General features: G+C 35.7%; 2 protein-coding genes across 11 annotated transcripts in view; one reads left to right on the plus strand and one right to left on the minus strand.

Moving 5' to 3' along the window:
- Window positions 1-693: 693 nt before the first annotated feature.
- atg4c (autophagy related 4C, cysteine peptidase) lies at window positions 694-10,225 on the minus strand. 3 transcript variants are annotated; one of them, XM_039691657.2, is made up of 11 exons: window positions 10,084-10,225; window positions 9,665-9,791; window positions 9,488-9,571; window positions 8,965-9,138; window positions 6,410-6,734; window positions 6,219-6,289; window positions 5,269-5,435; window positions 3,725-3,803; window positions 2,987-3,063; window positions 2,342-2,461; window positions 694-2,018 (listed from the first exon to the last, which is right to left on the minus strand). In XM_039691657.2, the coding sequence occupies exons 2-11, from the start codon at window positions 9,777-9,779 to the stop codon at window positions 1,857-1,859; spliced, it is 1,374 nt and encodes a 457-aa protein (XP_039547591.2). In that variant the 5' UTR covers window positions 9,780-9,791; window positions 10,084-10,225; the 3' UTR covers window positions 694-1,856. The 3 variants fall into 3 exon arrangements, with proteins under 3 accessions (XP_039547591.2, XP_039547589.2, XP_039547590.2); XM_039691655.2 differs by having other exon boundaries at window positions 8,965-9,198; XM_039691656.2 differs by having other exon boundaries at window positions 8,965-9,198; window positions 10,112-10,192.
- A 1,234-nt stretch (window positions 10,226-11,459) lies between these two features.
- The window catches only part of dock7 (dedicator of cytokinesis 7), a 48,783-nt gene continuing 41,064 nt past the window's right edge, over window positions 11,460-19,178 (plus strand). For 7 of the 8 annotated variants that reach the window (XM_089134217.1, XM_089134211.1, XM_089134212.1 and 4 more), the window contains exons 1-8: window positions 11,484-11,588; window positions 14,796-14,898; window positions 15,079-15,254; window positions 15,534-15,602; window positions 17,321-17,450; window positions 17,579-17,791; window positions 17,911-17,996; window positions 18,086-18,152. In XM_089134217.1, coding sequence (XP_088990343.1) covers window positions 11,551-11,588; window positions 14,796-14,898; window positions 15,079-15,254; window positions 15,534-15,602; window positions 17,321-17,450; window positions 17,579-17,791; window positions 17,911-17,996; window positions 18,086-18,152 — 882 coding nt within the window. In that variant the 5' untranslated portion in view covers window positions 11,484-11,550. Of the gene's footprint in view, window positions 11,589-14,795; window positions 14,899-15,078; window positions 15,255-15,533; window positions 15,603-17,320; window positions 17,451-17,578; window positions 17,792-17,910; window positions 17,997-18,085; window positions 18,153-19,178 lie in introns of all 8 variants that reach the window. The other variant, XM_089134216.1, reaches the window with a different exon arrangement.

Consider the following 19,178-nt stretch of genomic DNA (forward strand, 5'->3'; position numbering starts at 1 on the left):
AGTAGCCGCTGTTGAGATACAGAGGTCCCCCCTCAGGAGAGAATGATTCATTAATCAAATATTCATACAGGCAGCATCATAAAAATACGGCTCGAACACAAAGTCTTCTCAAAGCAGCCATGCCTCCCAGCACAAGCGACCTTTCATGTAACACTGACGGAAAGGGCGGCATGTTGCCTCACCCCTAATGTCCCAATCTTCCCTTTTTCCGCTCTCCCCCTATGTTTCCTAAATACAGCCCAAAATGAATTTACTGATCACAGACACTGAGACGATGGGGCTATTGTGCGTCGCCGCTTCCGTCTTCACAACATGTAGTGGTGAGACAGGCAGTGACTTATTCTGCTTGCTTGGTTCCACGGATTGTTCCCCCAACCAGACCCTATGGGCCATGACCTTATTAATATAAGAATTTGTATTTTACATGAAAATAGCAAAGCATTGCTCAAACGGAAAAGAAACAGAAGAATTAACCATGGCAACACTGAGTCCAACACAAGGATGATGAATAGATCACCATACAGATCTGTTCCACGAATGGGTTATGAAAAGGAGTTAGTAAGTGCGGGTCATTTGGAGTGTTTGTTGAGAAGATTAATTAATAATAGACTAAAAAAATAGCTCAATAACAAAGAACGAAAGTTGAACCACTTAAAATAAATCGTGTAGGTAATTACAGATTGCAGAAACACGTTTTGATTTTTTAACCATATTAGATTTATTTTTCATTTTTGAAACCAACAATTATAAAACTGAAACGTTCATTGTGCAAAATGATTTTGGCAATCAAAGTATGGTGTTACAAAAAATTATTTTGTTCAAATTATTAACTACAATTTACACAACTCTTAAAATTGACAAATGGTGGATTTAATATGTTTGAATAAATAAAAGAAAAAAAAAATGATGCCAGTTACCTATAATATATCAACATTGTATTAGAGCTAGTGTTACAATTTTGTTCAATGCCAAGTGCTTTGGTTCAAACAAAAATTAAAGCTATTCATGGCAGATCAGTATCATCAAATTTACAATTTTGTTAAAATGATACATCACCAAGAAAATAAACTTGACTCACCCATTACACCGTAAAAAATAACACAGTGAGCTCCCAAAGATTTTTGTAGCGCTGAAATAATGTTTTTTTCATATTGGCTACTGTATTGTTGTTAATTGACATTAATTAATCTTATATTAAGCACAGTTTCCTTGCATATCAATGCACTACGACTAAGATTTCTAAAAACGCTGGCAGCAGAAAGGGCTTTTTTTAATCTAGCTAACACTATATGTAGTTATACGTCATACAGTGTTTTCTACTTACTTGTAAAGGCACATTATTCTTCCAGTTAATATAACATAAAACTAAGTTTTGTGAAGTTAAATCACCATATAATGTAAATCTTTCAAAAAAGTACACTAGATAGGTGTTTTGAGTCATTGTTTTAAAAAACAAATTAATTATAACATGATTCTATTGAGAAAAAAATACATTCTTGTTAAAAAAAATATATGTATTAACCACGCATGTCCATTGCATGTACCCGAGCACACACTGAAATGTTTCCTGGTTTAGTTAGTAAATAAAATTGCAATCAAAACAAATGTGGATGGCCCATGTGCATGAAACATCCCAGACTATGATCACCATCTCTGGATTAAACTGCGCAGAATTATTGACATCAGTATGGGTTCAGTTAAATGGCCAACTCTGTGAAGCTAGTGAATGCACTGATTGGTCTCTTTGTTAAATGGCTTTTTCTGAGGGTTCTATAGTTTAGGCCCAGTGTCATGTTAATACAGCCCTGATTTGTGGTGCATCACTTGGCTCTTGGTTAGAGGCTTGAAGGGTTCTCTCAGAGCAGCACAAAGTCTCCTGATGTTGTCCCTGCTTTTCTTGAGTCCCTGATGAAAGGCCATTCTCGCTTTTCTGCAGCCATCGAAAGTTCATAATCCTTCCAGTGTCCCTTCATAAAGGTGAATGCAGGGTACTTCTCTTTCGACGAGGGCTCCAATATCTAGCAAATTAACAAACACTGTTTATCAACCCAAAATGTATAAAATAACACAACATTTGCCCCTAACAGTAGTCTCTGATGGGAGCAGCGCCAATAGTTTCACAGTTTCAAATTACCTAGTTAAATGCTGCCACCTGCTGACGGAAACTCAAATAGCTGCTTTTCTAAATATTTTTCTGTTTTTTTCTTGGACAGTTTGTGAATTTAGACATACAACATTTTAAAATTAAAATTAACATGCCATTTATCATCTAAAAAATATGGATATTGTTCTTCAATATTCAATTAAAACATAAACAAATGTTATTGAAAGGTTTACCCACCTTTGAAAGTTCGTTGAAAATTCTTTCATAGTGTTCGACATTTTTTGAGTAGAATCCAATGGTACAGCTCGGGTCCATTTTACTGAAAGGCATTTTCTTTGGTGATGGGCAATGAAAGGACTTTAAAGAAGAAAAAAGATGAGTCAAAAGCAGCAATTTGTTTTCCATGTTTGTGAAATCACAGTAATCCATACGCACAACTAAAGAATTATATACATTTCCGTCTGTAATAACCATCTACAGCGCAATAGGTGTGTTAAACTGTTCGATCCTGCGATTCCAAATGATGGATGCGTGTTCAGGCGAAACAATCAGATTGCAGAAATAAAAAAATTCGACTTTTTGACAAATGTTGAATTCTGCCGGAGATCTGAAAGGCTTAGACAGCCGAGTAAAAAGTATGGCCCAATATTTCTCTTTTTCGCCAGGCCACTTTCTACAGCATTCAAAAAGCGTAAAAATAAGTTATGATGCATCGTTGGAGCTATATAAAATGTTGGAGCTGATACAAAGACCAGAACAATGTAAATCTCGAGCGTTCGTAATTGAGTGTGGAGGTCTACTTTCAGATTCATACCCTTAAGTACAGAAACTATTAAATTCACATCACTGTGCGGCGGTCAGCTTTTTGTAATTCCACATTACCTGCAGAGGGAAATCGCTTGTGCTGACATCCACAAAAGACTGACAGTAATGAGGATCCATGTAAATCAAGCTGTCATCTGCAAGGACAAAACAAAAGACAAGTTATTCAAAAAACACAGTGATTATTATAATGCCCATCCTTGCCCAATTTCTATGCAGAGCAGCTCAAAGTCACCCACCCCAGTTGGGCTTCGAACAATCAAATACGAGAATTTTTTTTGGTTCCTCCTAAACTCGGTTGGATTAAACGCCGCATAATCGAATCTGGTTGTACAAGCACATTCTTTATGCAGCAAAGGGGGCTGTCATTTAATTTTGGTGGGGAGAAATTACTTTTACAAACATGCAATTATAATACGTCATTTGCATATGATAAATGCAGACGACGGACTGGGCCTGGCAGGGAGAATGTATTGCTTGTCATTTAGACATCATCGCCGAGTGTGTTTCAAATTGCTAAAATGTAAATGGGTAAATATTGACTACCAACATGTCCAACTGAAGGTTTCCACTGGCTACTGAAGGTGATGGAGAGTGGGCTACTCTGGGTAGCTCTGAAATCTATGCAAGCTACTTATGTAAGTGGAGAGAGCCTGCTATTTCAGATTGCCTCACATGATAAATGGTGTAGTATTTTTGATGGGTTCGGGAAAAAAATAAAAAGCTTCTCTGATGCCGCTGGCCTTCTCTTAGCATGCTTGAAGAGTGTGCACAATGACTTGTGAATAAAAAACTAACCTTGAAATCCAACAAAATAGTAGGCCTGCTTTGGCTTTCCTCCAATGATGCCGATACAGTACTCTAAGCTTAATATGCTCTGAGGAGGAAAGAAAAAGAGCACAGTTAAGATCACTGTATTGTAAGTTGATAGCCACATCTTTAACAATGATTTCTCTTTTTTTGTCATTGTATGATCTAGTTTTTATTTGTACAAAAGGGTGATCTCCAAAGTATAGAAGCTCGTTTCCGCTACAGAATACAAATTAAAAAAGGTAATCGCGACTTAAATCTCGTAAGTCTGACTTTTTTTTATCTCATTAAATTGATTTGAGATATAAACTTGCAATTGCAGGAACTAATCTCAATTCTAACGGTTTTTTTTCTTTTCTCAGAATTGTATGTTTAGATCTTGCAATTCTAACTTTATAACACAATTGGGAGATATAAAGTAGCAATCGTGTGTTATAAAGTCAGAATTGTGAGATATATTAGTCTTTTTCCCTTAGAATTGGACTTCATAATTCGCATTTGCAAGTTTATATTTTACAATTCGGAGAAAAGATGTCAATCGCGAGATATAAACTCGGAATTGCGACATAAATTTGCCATTGTGTGTTATAAAGTCAGAATTGCGAGATGTAAACTTGCAATTGCAGGAACTAAACTCATTTTTTCTCAGAATTGCATGTTTAGATCTTGCAATTCTGACTTAATTATACACAATTGGAAGATATATCAGAATTGCATGATATAAAGTTCCAATTGCATGTTATAAGGTCAGAATTGTGAGATATATTAGTCTTTTTTCCTTAGAATTGGACTTTATAATTCGCATTTGCAAGTTTATATTTTACAATTCTGAGAAAAGATGTCAATTGCGAGATGTAAATTTGGAATAGCGACATAAATTTGCCATTGTGTGTTATAAAGTCAGAATTGCGAGATGTAAACTTGCAATTGCAGGAACTAAACTAATTTTTTCTCAGAATTGCATGTTTAGATCTCGCAATTCTGACTTTGCAGAATTGCATGATATAAAGTTGCAATTGCATGTTATAAAGTCAGAATTGTGAAGTCTTTTTTCCTTAGAATTGGACTTTATAATTCGCATTTGCAAGTTTATATGTTACAATTCGGAGAAAAGATGTCAATTGCGAGATATAAACTCAGAATTGTGACATAAATTTGCCATTGTGTGTTATGAAGTCAGAATTGCAAGATGTAAACCTACAATTGCAGAAACTAAACTCATTTTTTCTCAGAATTGCATGTTTAGATCTCGCAATTCTGACTTTATAATACACAATTGGAAGATTTTAAGTCAGAATTGCATGATATAAAGTCGCAATTGCATGTTATGAAGTCATAATTGTGAGATATAATAGTCTTTTTTTCCTTAGAATTGGACTTTAGAACTCGTATTTGCAAGTTTATAATTTACAATTCGGAGAAAAGATGTAAATGGCAAGATATAAACTTGCAATTGCGAGATAAAAAGTTGCAATTATCTTTTAAAATGTTTTATTCTGTGGTGGAAACAAGCTTCCATACCAAAGCCTCACCTTGACAAAGCTTAAGTATTCTGGGTTGATCTTCTCTCCACCCAATCTCACAGGAATGAGGATGATGACAGCTCTACTATCAGGGACAGCTCCAGTATTGAGTCCCTGAGGATCACAGTGGCTGCTTGTCCGCGCTGAATGGCTATCAATAACATCAGCACTGTACACTGCAAACAATCAACAACAGAGGTCAAAAAACAGGTACCTTACATGTGAAGTGGGAAAAATATAGCCATTACTGAATCTAAGGGTGCTTTCTGCTTTCACACTAGCACTTTTGGTGCGCACCCGGGTTCGATTGACAACAGACTTTGGTTCGTTTGGATGATGTGAACGCAGTTTTCCAAACTCGGGTACACACCAGCGAACCAAATCAAGAGTGAAAGTGACCTAATTGTACTTGTACTCTCACAATATACAATTCAGCTACAATTGTATTATGTCTGCGGGTATGTTGATTTATATTATATATACACACACACACACACACACACTACTATTCTACTATTACTATTAAGACTGCATTTATTTGATCAAAAATACAATAAAAAAACAGTAATATTGTGCAATATTACAATTGAAAAGAATTAATGGATTATTTTCTAAACTATTTTAAAATGTTATTCATTCCCGTAAGGGCAAAGACTTTTCAGCAGTCATTATAGCAGTCATCAGTGTCACATGATCCTTTAGAAATCATTCTAATATGTTGATTTGCTGCTCAAGAAACATTTCTTACTATTATCAGAGCTGAAAATGGTTGTATAATATTTTTTGTTGAAACTGTGATGGACTTTTTGCTTATAAAATATTTATTTTTAATTAATATTTATAATAAATAAAAAGACAAAGTATAAGCAATTTCACTAGTGGTTTTAAATGTCAGAAGTCTTCTATTAATCACATTTGCCCTTTTTCTGTGAAAGATTTTAGATCGAAATGTTCCATACCAGTGCAGTCCTGTGCTACATAAACACTTATCCCTTTCAGCATTGCATCTGCTGCCTCATCCACAGCTTTTCTAGGGGATGTATAGGAAGAAAGAGTGACAAGGTGAGATATATTTGACATCCTGAACATTATAATGAGGAATGGGTGACTTAAAAACTATAAAAACATGTATGTATTGTGGACTCTTTACCTGAGTATGTGTGCCACCACTGCTGGGCCGTACCAATCTCCAGCCTGTTTTCCAGAAGTCATTCCTAGCTGCACTAGTCTGTGGATGCCCAGCTGGGCTGATGGTCCGTCCCCAAACCAGGACACAATGGTGCGATGATATGCCTCTTGTAGGTATGAGTCGGCCTCCTCAGCCCCTCCTTGAGCAGGACAGAGAGGCAGGGTGACCTGTACTCTTTCTCCCTGAATGGAGGCCTCTAATGTGGCCACCAGTCTCCGTGCAGCACTGCTGGTCCATGTCTCTGCATCCAGCGGCTCCAAGGTCAGTGCTTCGGACCAGGTCCAGTCTGGTGACAGAAAAAATTATTTGAAAAAATTTAAAAAAAAAAAGAGAAAAATACTTTTGTGTTTTTTAAGGATGCAGAAAGTAAATACTTTTGCAGAGCTTGATTTGCATTTACTTTTCAACATCAGTTGTTAATAATATGCCATTCTCTTAATACTAATTTTTATTTTGTTAACTACCTCATAAGTTATATCCATATACGTTGCATTAAGAAACAATGAAGCAAAGGTCTTTCAGAACTCCTGAAAGTTTGTCCTAGATTTTTTCAAATGTGACAGACATAAATTTGACTTTTAAATGGACAGTAGGGCTTGGGCTAGAACAAAAGTCCAATTATGATATTCAATGTAGTCAGTATTTCACTTTTACTACATTTTATCCTCACAAACAGAGTGGGTGTCTGAAGTGCTGAGGGTCATAAAGGTGCCGGACCTGGCAGTGGGGCCATTAGGTAATGACCTTGCTAAGTGTCAAGGCCTGTAATTGGCCAATAAGTATATTTTATTAGCCGTTAGAGTCTTTATAGACAGATATTTCTATAATGACATATTTCATTATAGGCGTGGGCTCTGGATGACGCTTCAATGTTGTTTTTTGAATGAAGGTATTAAACTGATAAATGCCGTGGCCTGTTCAACATATTACACAAAACTGCCCTCTGTTAATCATTTGAGAACTCATTCTTTAGTGAAAACCTCTGGCACTGAAATACCTCAACCCCAACCTCTAAAATACTTTTTTAATAAGAATTTCATTATGTAAATGAGAAAAGCTTTGTCTAATTATATTTCACACCAGAACATTTTTCGTGAGCTCTCTCTCTCTCATTTTTGAAAGAAGTCTTTTATGCTCACCAAGGCTGTATTTATTTAATTCAAAATACAAAAACAGTAAAAAAAAACATTCATTATTATTATCAGTCTTAAACAGTTGTGTACAATTTGTTTTCAACACTTCTTATATATATATATATATATGCACACATTATTATATATAACATTCAATTTCAGATAAATACTGTTCTTTTGAACTTTCTATTCGTCAAAGAATCTTGATTTTTTTTTACAAAACTGTTTTAACTAATAATATTAAACGCAGCAAATCATCATATTAGAATAATTTCTGAAGGATCATGTGACTCTGAAGACTGGAGCAATGATGATGAAAATTCAGCTTTGCACATTTTTTTTTGTATTTTTAATCAAATAAATGCAGCCTTGGGGATCATGAGAGACTTCTTTTAAAAATATGAAACTTAACGATCCCAAACTTTTGAACGAAAGTGTACACTCACCTAAAGGATTATTAGAAACATCTGTTCAGTTTCTCATTAATGCAATTATTTAATCAAACAATCACATGGCAGTTGGTTCAATGCATTTAGGGGTGTGGTCCTGGTCAAGACAATCTCCTGAACTCCAAACTGAATGTCAGAATGGGAAAGAAAGATGATTTAAGCAATTTTGTGCGTGGTATGGTTGTTGGTGCCAGACGGGCCGGTCTATTTCACAATCTGTTCAGTTACTGGGATTTTCACGCACAACCATTTCTAGGGTTTACAAAGAATGGTGTGAAAAGGGAAAAAACATCCCGTATGTGGCAGTCGTGTGGACGAAAATGCCTTGTTGATGCTAGAGTTCAGAGGAGAATGGGCCGACTGATTCAAGCTGATAGATGAGCAACTTTGACTGAAATAACCACTCGCGTTATAACCGAGGTATGCAGCAAAGCATCTGTGAAGCCACAACACGAACAACCTTGAGGCCGATGGGCTACAACAGCCGAAGACCCCACCGAGCACCACTAATCTCCACTACAAATAGGAAAAAGAACTAAAATTGGACAGTTGGACTGGAAAATGTAGCCAGTCTTGATTTCTGTTCAGATGGTAGATTCAGAATTTGGCGTAAACAGAATGAGAACATGGATCCATCATGCCTTGTTACCACTGTGCAGGCTGGTGGTGGTGGTGTAATGGTGTGGGGGATGTTTTCTTGGCACACTTTAGGCCCCTTAGTGACAATTGGACATTGTTTAAATGCCACGGCACAGTATTTGTTTAAATGCCACGACACAGTATTATGGTGTTCCAAATAATCCTTTAGGTGAGGGTATATATAATAGAAAAGTGGGCAGATGCTGAATGCATCTACTCATTACGCATCATCATCATCATCATCATCATCATCATCATCATCATCATAACCGATTCTCTCTCCAGCTGATCTTACCTCTACCCAAGATGTGAAGCATGAGAGCCTGGGCCAATATCATCTGCCCTGCCCGAATTGTACAACCCCACCCACAGTCTGAAGTAAGGGTGGAGCCTGGAAGGGCGGGAAACACTTCTCGATAGGTCAGCCAAACTCGTGAGGTGAAATCCCTTCGAAATCCATCAACATTGCCTGTGACAACATCGACATCTAAAGCCTCAGCAGAACAACTCTCAGTAGGACTTTCATCATCTGAAGGGCAACAGTTAGAACAAACATTCATTCAAACATTCACACCCGTTGTATCGGTGTGAGAAATTAGAGCCATCATTTTATTACATCATAATATGGTTTCAATAAAAAAACTAAAAAAAACAAACTTATTGGACTACTGAGGAAGTTAAGTTCTGAGAGGTTTTTACAGGACAATATGACCTACATTAAAGAAAATTAGATATTCATGATCCCTTTAAATAAAAATAGAATGTGAAGCATGACAGAATAAGAAATTGGTGTAAATGTTCTGTATAAAACATCTTACCCACAGCCTTGAAGTGGTAACATTTCCCCAACAAGAAAACAGGAGAATTACGGCTGAAGGCAGTTTTTGATTTGAGAGCCCAACCTTGAAGGGTTAAAGTAAATACAAGATTAGTCACGTGCACAGATATGTCACTTGACTGCAATTAACATCCCAGTGAGATCTGTCAATACATACTGTACTTCACATTGTTCCATGCTGACATAAACTTGGACTTCAGTTTCTCCACCTCGTCGGCCTCTTTAGTCTCCATTTTAATATTAGCCACGGAGCAGAACCCATCACAGCACATACGATGGAGTTTCTATTAAAAGTTTTCAGTATAACCAAAACAAGTTATGTCGTATTGGAAAGATGTCATTTAACTCATTTACTCACACAGATCACATTTCCATAATAAAGTTGCATAGAAAATATAATAATCATCAGAATACGACCGTATTAACACAATTGCAGCACAGAAAAGAGGCTAGTATGCTAATTAATAAGTGAGCGTAGCGTTACACTTCAAAACGTTACGACGTTGTCTACAATAAATACAAATGCGAACGGATTGTAAAATAAACAATTAAATATATAAAAAGACACTTGCTCACATGTCTTGTTATACAGAAGAACTCACTGTGTGCAACTGCTCACTTCTGTTTACATTTTGAGGAAGTGGCTATTCTCGTTGGGTCTCGCGGTATTTCAAGAAATTCTCCCTTCTTTTTTATGGTCTGGCACCACCATGGTCTGTCTGGCAGACTGGCACATTCATGGGGTCGTCTGGATTATTGCAGAGCATACCTCTAAATTACATGGCTTGGATTAGTGGATGTCTGACTCATTTCCAACCGGTTCTTTTGAACCACTCGTTTTTTTTTTGTTTTTTTTAAAAAAAAGTTAATAACCTTTGGAGATACATGGTGCTTATTACGGGTTTACAATTTCATGTTAGGGATTAGGTTAGTGAAAGTGTTATTAGCATAATTTAGCTCCGGTTAGACCCACTAGTTATTTGATAGCTACCAGTTACAATATTAACAGCAACTAATTAGGCTATGTGTTTATTGATAAAACGTAGTGAACAATATTTTGTAATAACGTTACAAATACTTTGTTCAGTACTGCGTAAACGAATAATCGTTTAGATGGGTTTTGTAAACGGTTGGATTTTCCTTCACGAATCGGACGATATCACATGATATGGATCACTTTTTTAAAAAAATACCTTAATAACTTATTCATGGGAGAGACATCCAAAATACCATATCATATCAAAAACTCATTTGGATATGCTTTACTTTAGTGGAGATGTAGTAAATAAAAATTGACATTAAATTATTTTTCGCTGATTATTTTCCACTCTTGCTTGTTAAGGGCTGAAATCTACTTTTTTAATTATCAAATGAAATAAGTAGGCCTATCTTTTCTCTAAGCTTTCTTTTCTTCAAGCTAACATAGCCTATTTCTCTTTGCAATTAGTTATCGAATGCTCAAAATTAAGCATGAATATTACAAAAAAAAAAACAAAAACAAAAAAAAAAAACGATGTGGTTATACACAAATAAAGATGTCATTGACTACAGATTGCACTATCCGTGGATGTGGAAACGGATGTATTTCACACTTTTTAAACATTGATAGCTTCCTGTAAAAGAGCCCTCTATTGTAGGCACAGGATATGAATCATAGGAGGACTCCAGCCCCACGATCCCAAAAGACTGCTCTGTTAATTCCCTATAAAATGTCATGCTGCTAAAGAAAAATCTAAAAAACAAATAGACAAAAAAAAACAACAACAATGATAATAATAATTTCATTTAATCTGTAAAATATCTGCGCTTGTTTGTCCAGTTTTACGGTACGTTCTTCTCCTTGTGCGTTTTCCTGCCCCTGAGCTACTCTCACTGTTTATTATGGTTACTACGGTTTTGTGAGTGACTTTGCAACTGTCCAATCACAGACGTCTTTGGGGAGTCAGGGGGTGGGGCTTAACGGAATTCGGGTACGGGTGGGGAAGGAATATCGCGGCTGGGAGCGCTGGAGTGGAGTTACTCGAGCACTCAGCGGCTACAGTCATGGCTGAGCGCCGCGCCTTTGCCCAAAAAATCAGCAGGTAAGGATATCTAACGCATCTTCTGTTTATATATATATATGTTCTCCCCGAGCCGTGCGACCATTCTTTGTATTCTGCTTGATGCAGTTGGCGAGTGTGCCAGTCTTTTCCAAATAAGGCCTAGGCGTTGAGTTAGCTGGATCAGACCCTGATTTATAGGCTGTGTTTTAAAACCTAGTGAGCTCCCTACCCAGCCTACACGTCTGAGACGGATAAGCTCGTCTGGAATGCTGCTATGTAGACAGCTCTCTAGTTTTTGAGTCACAGCCATAGAGATGCCCGAGTGACCCACCCTAAGCTGCAAGACAGTAGTATGATGCCTTTGTGCTTCTGTGCATTAAAATCAGTCTTCATCGCTGGGTGTATAAAATCCACAAATGCGCCTTTTGTTGAGTATTAGGGAATTCACGATGCAGACTTGGAGTGGATCAATGGGATGCAGTGTTTGGGTTTTGTGAGACGATGGCTTGACATACTGACACATCGATAGGATCATGAGATGTTATGCTGTCAGTATGCAATACATGAAATATATTACGGCAGCAGTCAATATTGTAAATGTACAGTTCACTACGATTTTGATTTCAAGAATATGATTCATTAAATCAAAAAGAATGTTTATTGAAAATAATGTAAACAATGACTTTACGGCAAGAGATCATAATTATGCATATTATGAGTAGTAAGAGTAATAATAATGCATAGCCATTTATCTTGTATCAGAGAATATCAACTTCAACTGACAAGTGGTCAGATTGCATGATGTAGTGGTCATAAAGGCAATTTCAGAATAAGATCTAAAATAACCTGAAATACAATGTATGATTAAATTTAATCAGTTACTTAGCCCTGTAATGACACTGTGATTGATGCTTAAATGAAATCTGCAAGATTTTGGCTAGTGGCCTGTACGTTATGGAGCAGGCCAGGGTCCCTGGGTTATTGTAATAGAATATAATTAAGTCTCATCATTGACTTTAGACATAATTTTTCAATTGAGATTTTTTTTTGTGATGATAAGTCACAGATTAGAGCTCATGGATCTAAAAAGGAAGGGACCTATCTCCCCGGTGTTTTTTACATGGCATATCCCAGATGCTTAAAAATGTTGTTTTTTTCTCAGTGACGTGTAATGTGATAAGATCATTCAATATAGACTCGTTGGCACCCTTATTCCAATCGTTAGTTCTTACTAACTACATAGAAATACATGTTTATTGATATGATCAAAAACTATTTTGTTTTATTCATTGAGGAATAAGTCAGTAGATGTTTTATTATTATTACCGATAGTATATATAATATAAAGTCTCAGAAAATTCAATGTATTTCAAATTTTTTCACAGTCAAAACAAAAGTGAAAACTCTGAACATTGTGGATTTCCCCCTTTTTTCCATTTTATTTTTATTGAATGCAGTGCTAATTGGATCTGAAAGCTTTTCTCGTAAGTCACTGAAACGGTTTCTCATGACTCTGTTAAGACTTTTTCAGAGGTGTGTGAAATGCACCGAAATTCATGCTTAGCCCGGTCCTCGGTAAACAAAACATCTGTGGGCTAATCATATGTTCCCTCTTCAGGAATGTCCAGCCTAAATAAAGGTCCCTCCAGAAGCAACTGAGGCAGAGTTTTTGTTTTGGTGTATGTACGTCATCCCTACACGTAGTAGAAGAGGATTCTGATTAGTAATATTGATGCACTACAAAGACATTCTGAAAAATAATACTGCCAATTTGACTCTTACTGCAGAAATATAATTCAGCTAGCTATAATTCAGTCTGTGAAATCTAAAAGTAAAAAAAAAAAGTAATACAATGAAACGTATGTTATACTCAATAGTAATGCAATTTACCTTTGGCAATAAGCTGTTGGCAGACATAAGCAACAGGCACTTGAGTGTGTCTGTGTGGATATATATATATATATATATATATATTATTTATTTTAAAAAAAATTGATGTGAACTTGCCAAGCCGAGTCCCATTAAATATCCATTAGTAGTATGCTTTTGTGTCTTTTTTGACTGTTCCTCCTGCCTGATTGTACATGGTCATCTTAAAGGATATTTTGTTAGATAAACATGTAAAATACTGAGCCCTATATGCTGTATTTGTTATTTAATTTATCATATATTGTTGTTATTTACAAAAGCCTGAGGCAAGACCATAAAAGATGGCTGTTTGGAATGGCATAACTACTTGTTTCATTTAAGCAGGAAGCAATTTGCATACTGTACACCGGTTACTGGAATACATGGATGGTGTTTTACTGTACTGTATTGAGTGCTGTTTTTTATAATGCTGTGTGCTTGATTTCCAGTGGGATGGACAAGTCAGTAAGATTTATCATGAATATAATTTGTTGGGTCACATTTTAAGAAAGACACTTTAGTCTTATATAAAAATGCAAAATAACCATATTTGTTTACAAGGTGATGATGGCATTGAATTAAACATGCAAACCTAGCAAGGTCATGCGACAACTGTTGTGTTTTACACTTTCTTTCGAAAACATATCTGGGATTGGTAAGATCTTTTAATGTTTCAAAAAGAAGTCTCTTATGTTCACAAAGGATGCATTTATTTAATAATAATAATAAAAAAAACAGAAAAAATTATTAAAAATGTGAAATATTCTCATATCATAGTCAAATAACTATTTTTAAAAATATTGAAATGTAGTATTCCTGTAATGAAAAAGTTATTACTCCATTGCCACACGATTTTTCTGAGTTAATTATAATATGCTGATTTGGTGCTCAATGAACATTTCTAAATTAGCCTATTATTATTATTATTATTATTATTTTCAATTTTGAAAACAATTGAAAACAGCTGTGTTATTATTTTTGTGGAAAACAGTGATGCGTTTTTTCCAGATTGCTCCATGACTAGTAGTTCAAAAAAGCAGCATTTGAAACTTAAATCGTGTTACATTATACACATCTTTACTATCGCTTCTGATCAATTTAATGCATCCTTGCTGAAGTAAAGTATTAATTTCTTTCAACAACAAAACAAATATTGTGTATTATTATCTTACTACCCCAAACTTCGAACAATAGTATGCATACATAGTAATTGTGTAGTCCACTCTCCATAGCCTTCATTCTATGATTTATCTTGCATGTGAGATGACTGTCAGGTCATGGGAATCTTTTTTGTGGTTTGTATTATAATACCATCTACGCTCTCTTGTTGTTCTCCAGGACTGTAGCAGCTGAGGTCAGGAAGCAGATTGCTGGTCAGTACGGTGGCTCTCCTCAACTTCTCAAAAACCTCAGTGTGGGTGGGAATGCCACCAGCAATGCTGTAAGTAAAACATTTCCAAGATAATATACTTTTCTATGTTAAATCTGAGAGATTGACTCTTCAGAAAGTATATACCCCTACTATCCCTTCAGTGTGAGAGTGAGACTGTCTGTCTTGGTGGATAGTGGCAACAGTTCTTCTCACATTCTCTTTATTTCCTCTTTGAATTTCTCTCTACAGATTCCTCTGACAGAGGCAATAGAGCCAGTGGATTTTGAAGAGTATTTGATCACACACCCTCCCATTATAGAGTCAGGACCTCTGAGAGATCTGATCGAATTTCCTCCAGATGACATTGAAGTGCTTTACACTCCAAGAGAGTGCCGAACTCTTGGTCTGGCTGTGCCTGAGGAGGGGTGAGTGTGTTTGGAAGAATTGAGGCAGACATTAGTATGTGAAAGTACGCAATGAAAAAAGTGATTTTGAATTGTCATTGTGAACAGTTTTAAAATCACATGCTATGAATATTTCAATAGTCATTTAGGCCTAAAATGCCTCTAAATGAATTTGTTCATATTTTTTATATGAATAGCAGGTAACCACATTTTTCTCTATGTTACGTATGAGTTGTGAAACTCATAACTGTCATTAACTGATTTAACAAGTTTATCTTCCTATTTGAAATGATTTCACAGTGAGAATGATTCACACGTCAGAGACTGCATCCGGTCTTACACTGAGGACTGGGCCATCGTTAACCGCAAGTACGATATTTATAAGTGCTACATTTTATGAGCTTCACTAGATTTCATTTTTCTCTCCCCCAAGCGGTTTAGTTCCTAGCTTCCTTTTTACATTGATGTTTTTGGAGGACACTCTGAATAATTCTACTACATGGATTTAAATATTGAAAATGTGTTCAATGGAGCTGATGGGGTAATGTTCTTGGTGCCTCGTTGTGATTGACGGATGTTTTAATCATGCGGAAGTATCTGCAACACTATCTGTCGATTTCTGCAGGCATCATTTTTGTGTGGGCCTGTTCATAATTGAAAAAAAGGAATTCAAGTGTATTTTGCCTGCAGTATTTTTTACAACCCAACATGCTTTTATGATACATTAGACTGGGACTTTTAACCAAATTTTAGGGCCTTAAAGGGATACCTTACTTTTTTCGGAAATAGGCTCATTTTACAACTCCCCCAGAGTTTAACAGTTGGGTTTTACCATTTTCGAATCCATTCAGATGATTTTCTGTTATTTAGAAGAATATCAGTAACCAGACAGTTTCTGGTCTCATTGACTTTCATAGTAGGAAAAAAAAATGGAAGTATACTATAGAAGTCAATGAGACCAGAAACTGTCTGGTTACTGATATTCTTCTAAAAATCAGAAAATCGGCTCAATACATTCAAAATGGTAAAACTCGACTGTTTAACTCTGGGGGAGTTGTAAAATGAGCCTATTTCCAAAAAAAGTGGAGTATCCCTTTAATAAGTTACTGTGAATAAGTTGCTTTGGTGATTCTTAATTGATAATCCTAAACTCTTATCCTGACTGACATCATACAATGTTCTTAATGTTAGCCAGGGTTAGTGAGCTAGACATGCCTGCTTTCACACACAAGGCTTCAGCGATTCCCAGACTAAAATGCATGTTTGAGTTGTTTTAATTGAGAGTCATTGTGCTAGAGAAAACAGCATTATGTTGTTGAGAGGCAGAAGGGAATACTTTTTTATATGTGTATAAAAGTTAAGTAATTACTGTCATTCAGGAGATTGGAAGTTTAGCTTGAGCCTACAAACTTTCACATAATTATGTGGACTGAATTTCTGTAATTGTATCCATTAACAAAGCACTACTGAACTGAATTTTTTACATTATTATGCAAACTACTCATCGCAAAAGATAAGTGTGAAGCTTTACTGACAAAATATAAATATAAAAATGTTTTCTTGCTCATTACAATTTGAGTCGTGACTAATTTTAATTAGAAATTAGTTATATATTCACATTTTGTTATGAAAAAAGAATAATTATAAAATTGGATTTTTTAATTTGTCATTGTTACACACACACAAACCCTATATATATATATATATATATATGAAGAGTTCAGATGCAAAAGCCTCTAAATGCCATTTGAAATTTTCTTCTAAAATGATCATTTTTATCAAGCTTGTATATTTAAGTTCAGTAATTTCACTTAAATGGCAATGAAGATTAATTGTAATTTAAGTGAAATTACTGAACTTAAATATACAAGCTTGATAAAAATGGTCATTTTAGAAGAAAATTTCAAATGGCATTTAGAGGCTTTTGCATATGAACTCTTCATATACATATATATATATATATATATATATATATATATGATTAGTTATTTTTTTTAAAGGATTGAAAACAAATTACATGGATTTTATCATTCCATGTATCATTTCATTAGCATACAGGTAATAATCAAGATATTTTGGATCCACAGGTATCACAAGTTGGGCACAGCGTTTAACCCCAACACTTTGGATAAGCAGAAGGAGAGGCAGAGAGGTTTACCCAAGCAGGTTTTTGAGTCTGATGAGTTGCCAGATCACAGCAGCTATCAGGATGATCAGGTAAACCTGTCTTTGCTACTGTTTGCCCACCTAGTAGAATAATACCTTTGCACAATTCCACTGTGTCCCTCTGCTGAGAGTTTCTCTCTAAATTCTCTGAATATAATCAGTGATTTTGCATGTTACAGGATGATCTGAAGCGAAGGTCCATGTCAATTGATGACACCCCGCGGGGCAGCTGGGCTTGCAGTATTTTTGATCTGAAGAACTCTCAGCCTGATGCTCTGCTGGCCCACCTTCTGGATCGAGTACCCAACGAGGAGATCGACCGCCACAATGAGGACCAGCGCAAGTCAAACCGTCATCGAGAGCTCTTCGCACTGCATCCCGCTTTGGATGAGGTAGAGTATGGCATTTTGATTGATTAAATCTCACAAGTCCAAAAACACAAATTTCATATTCATTCTTTTCTGGATTAATTAATTCATTTCTTGCAATCTTTTCCCCTTCCTTCATGTAGGAAGAACCTATTGAGCGCCACTGTGTGCCTGATGTTCCCAAAGAACATTTCGGTCAAAGGCTTCTTGTCAAGTGCTTGTCCTTGAAGTAAGTGGGGAACAGCCGTTGTGGACTCAAATTTAACCTTACAACTACAATTACGATTTTGCTGATACGCTTCTCTTCTTACTTTTAAGGTTCGAGATTGAAATTGAGCCAATATTTGCAAGTTTGGCCTTATATGATATCAAAGAAAAGAAAAGGGTGAGCTGTTATGATTCCTTGTGTAATGTACAGCCCAAATAATGACTATTAAGTAGTTTACTGTTAAACAGAGGTGGGGAGTAACAAAGTACATTTACTCTGTTACATTTACTTTTTTTGGAAAAATTTGTATATGTACAATGGAAGTCAATGGGACCAGAAACTGTCTGGTTACTGATATTCTTTTAAATATCAGAAAATCTGCCGAATGGATTCGAAATTGGTAAAATCCAACTGTTTAACTTTATCTAACTGTTTAAAAGGGAGTTGTAAAATGAGCCTATTTCCAAAAAAAAAAAAAAAGTGGAGTATCCCTTTAACTCGATTACATTTCTAATGAAAACTGAACTTTCACTTTGCTACGCTAGGCGACGTTCCTCTCCTTACTTTATTTACATGTTAATAAATGCATAGTTTATTCCAAGCGCAAGTAAGTTGGCAAAACTGTCTAATTTGGTTTGCGAATCCGTTTGAGTTATTTGTTCAGTTTTCTGCACACACTGAATATTCTGAAGTGATTTCTCAAATTGGAGTCATAACAGGAAGTTTAAGAACATCAGGAGAATAAAAGATTATTACGCTAAATACACAATATTAATACTACAAAGTATGACATTAACAGTTTTTTTGGATGTATACCTTAATTTATACATTAAATACGCAACCATTGTTCACATAGTATGAAATTAAAACCTGCCAACCCGCAATTTGTGTCAGTGGTCCCCTTTAAATGCATTTGAATGCAAAACTCTGCAGGTATGATCCGAAGAAACTACTAGTAACTTGCTACTTGAGAATTTTTTTCTTTGGATACTTGTTAGCTCTTACTCAAGTAGCTATTCAAATGTTTACTTTTTTTACTTTGAGTAAATATTTCTATAAGTACTTGTACTTTTAGTTTTTGGATACTCTACCCACCTCTGCTGTTAAATAAAATGTAGTTTACATTTGTTTGTAGAGAAAACATGACATTGCTAACTGATTCCAACACTAGATGGTAGTAGTCACCTGTTTTCGATTACAGAA

This window comes from Pimephales promelas, chromosome 8 (assembly GCF_988280905.1).
Source record: "Pimephales promelas chromosome 8, fPimPro1.hap1.1, whole genome shotgun sequence".
Lineage (NCBI taxonomy): Eukaryota > Metazoa > Chordata > Actinopteri > Cypriniformes > Leuciscidae > Pimephales > Pimephales promelas.

Excerpts from the sequence above, each read along its gene's own strand:
- atg4c (XM_039691655.2), bottom strand. The coding sequence starts at position 9,779 with ATGTGCTGTGATGGGTTCTGCTCCGTGGCTAATATTAAAATGGAGACT. Across the intron at positions 9,199-9,487 it reads TTACCACTTCAAGGCTGTGG|ATGATGAAAGTCCTACTGAG; the intron begins GTAAGATGTTTT and ends GTTGCCCTTCAG. Across the intron at positions 3,804-5,268 it reads AATACTTAAGCTTTGTCAAG|AGCATATTAAGCTTAGAGTA; the intron begins GTGAGGCTTTGG and ends TTTCCTCCTCAG.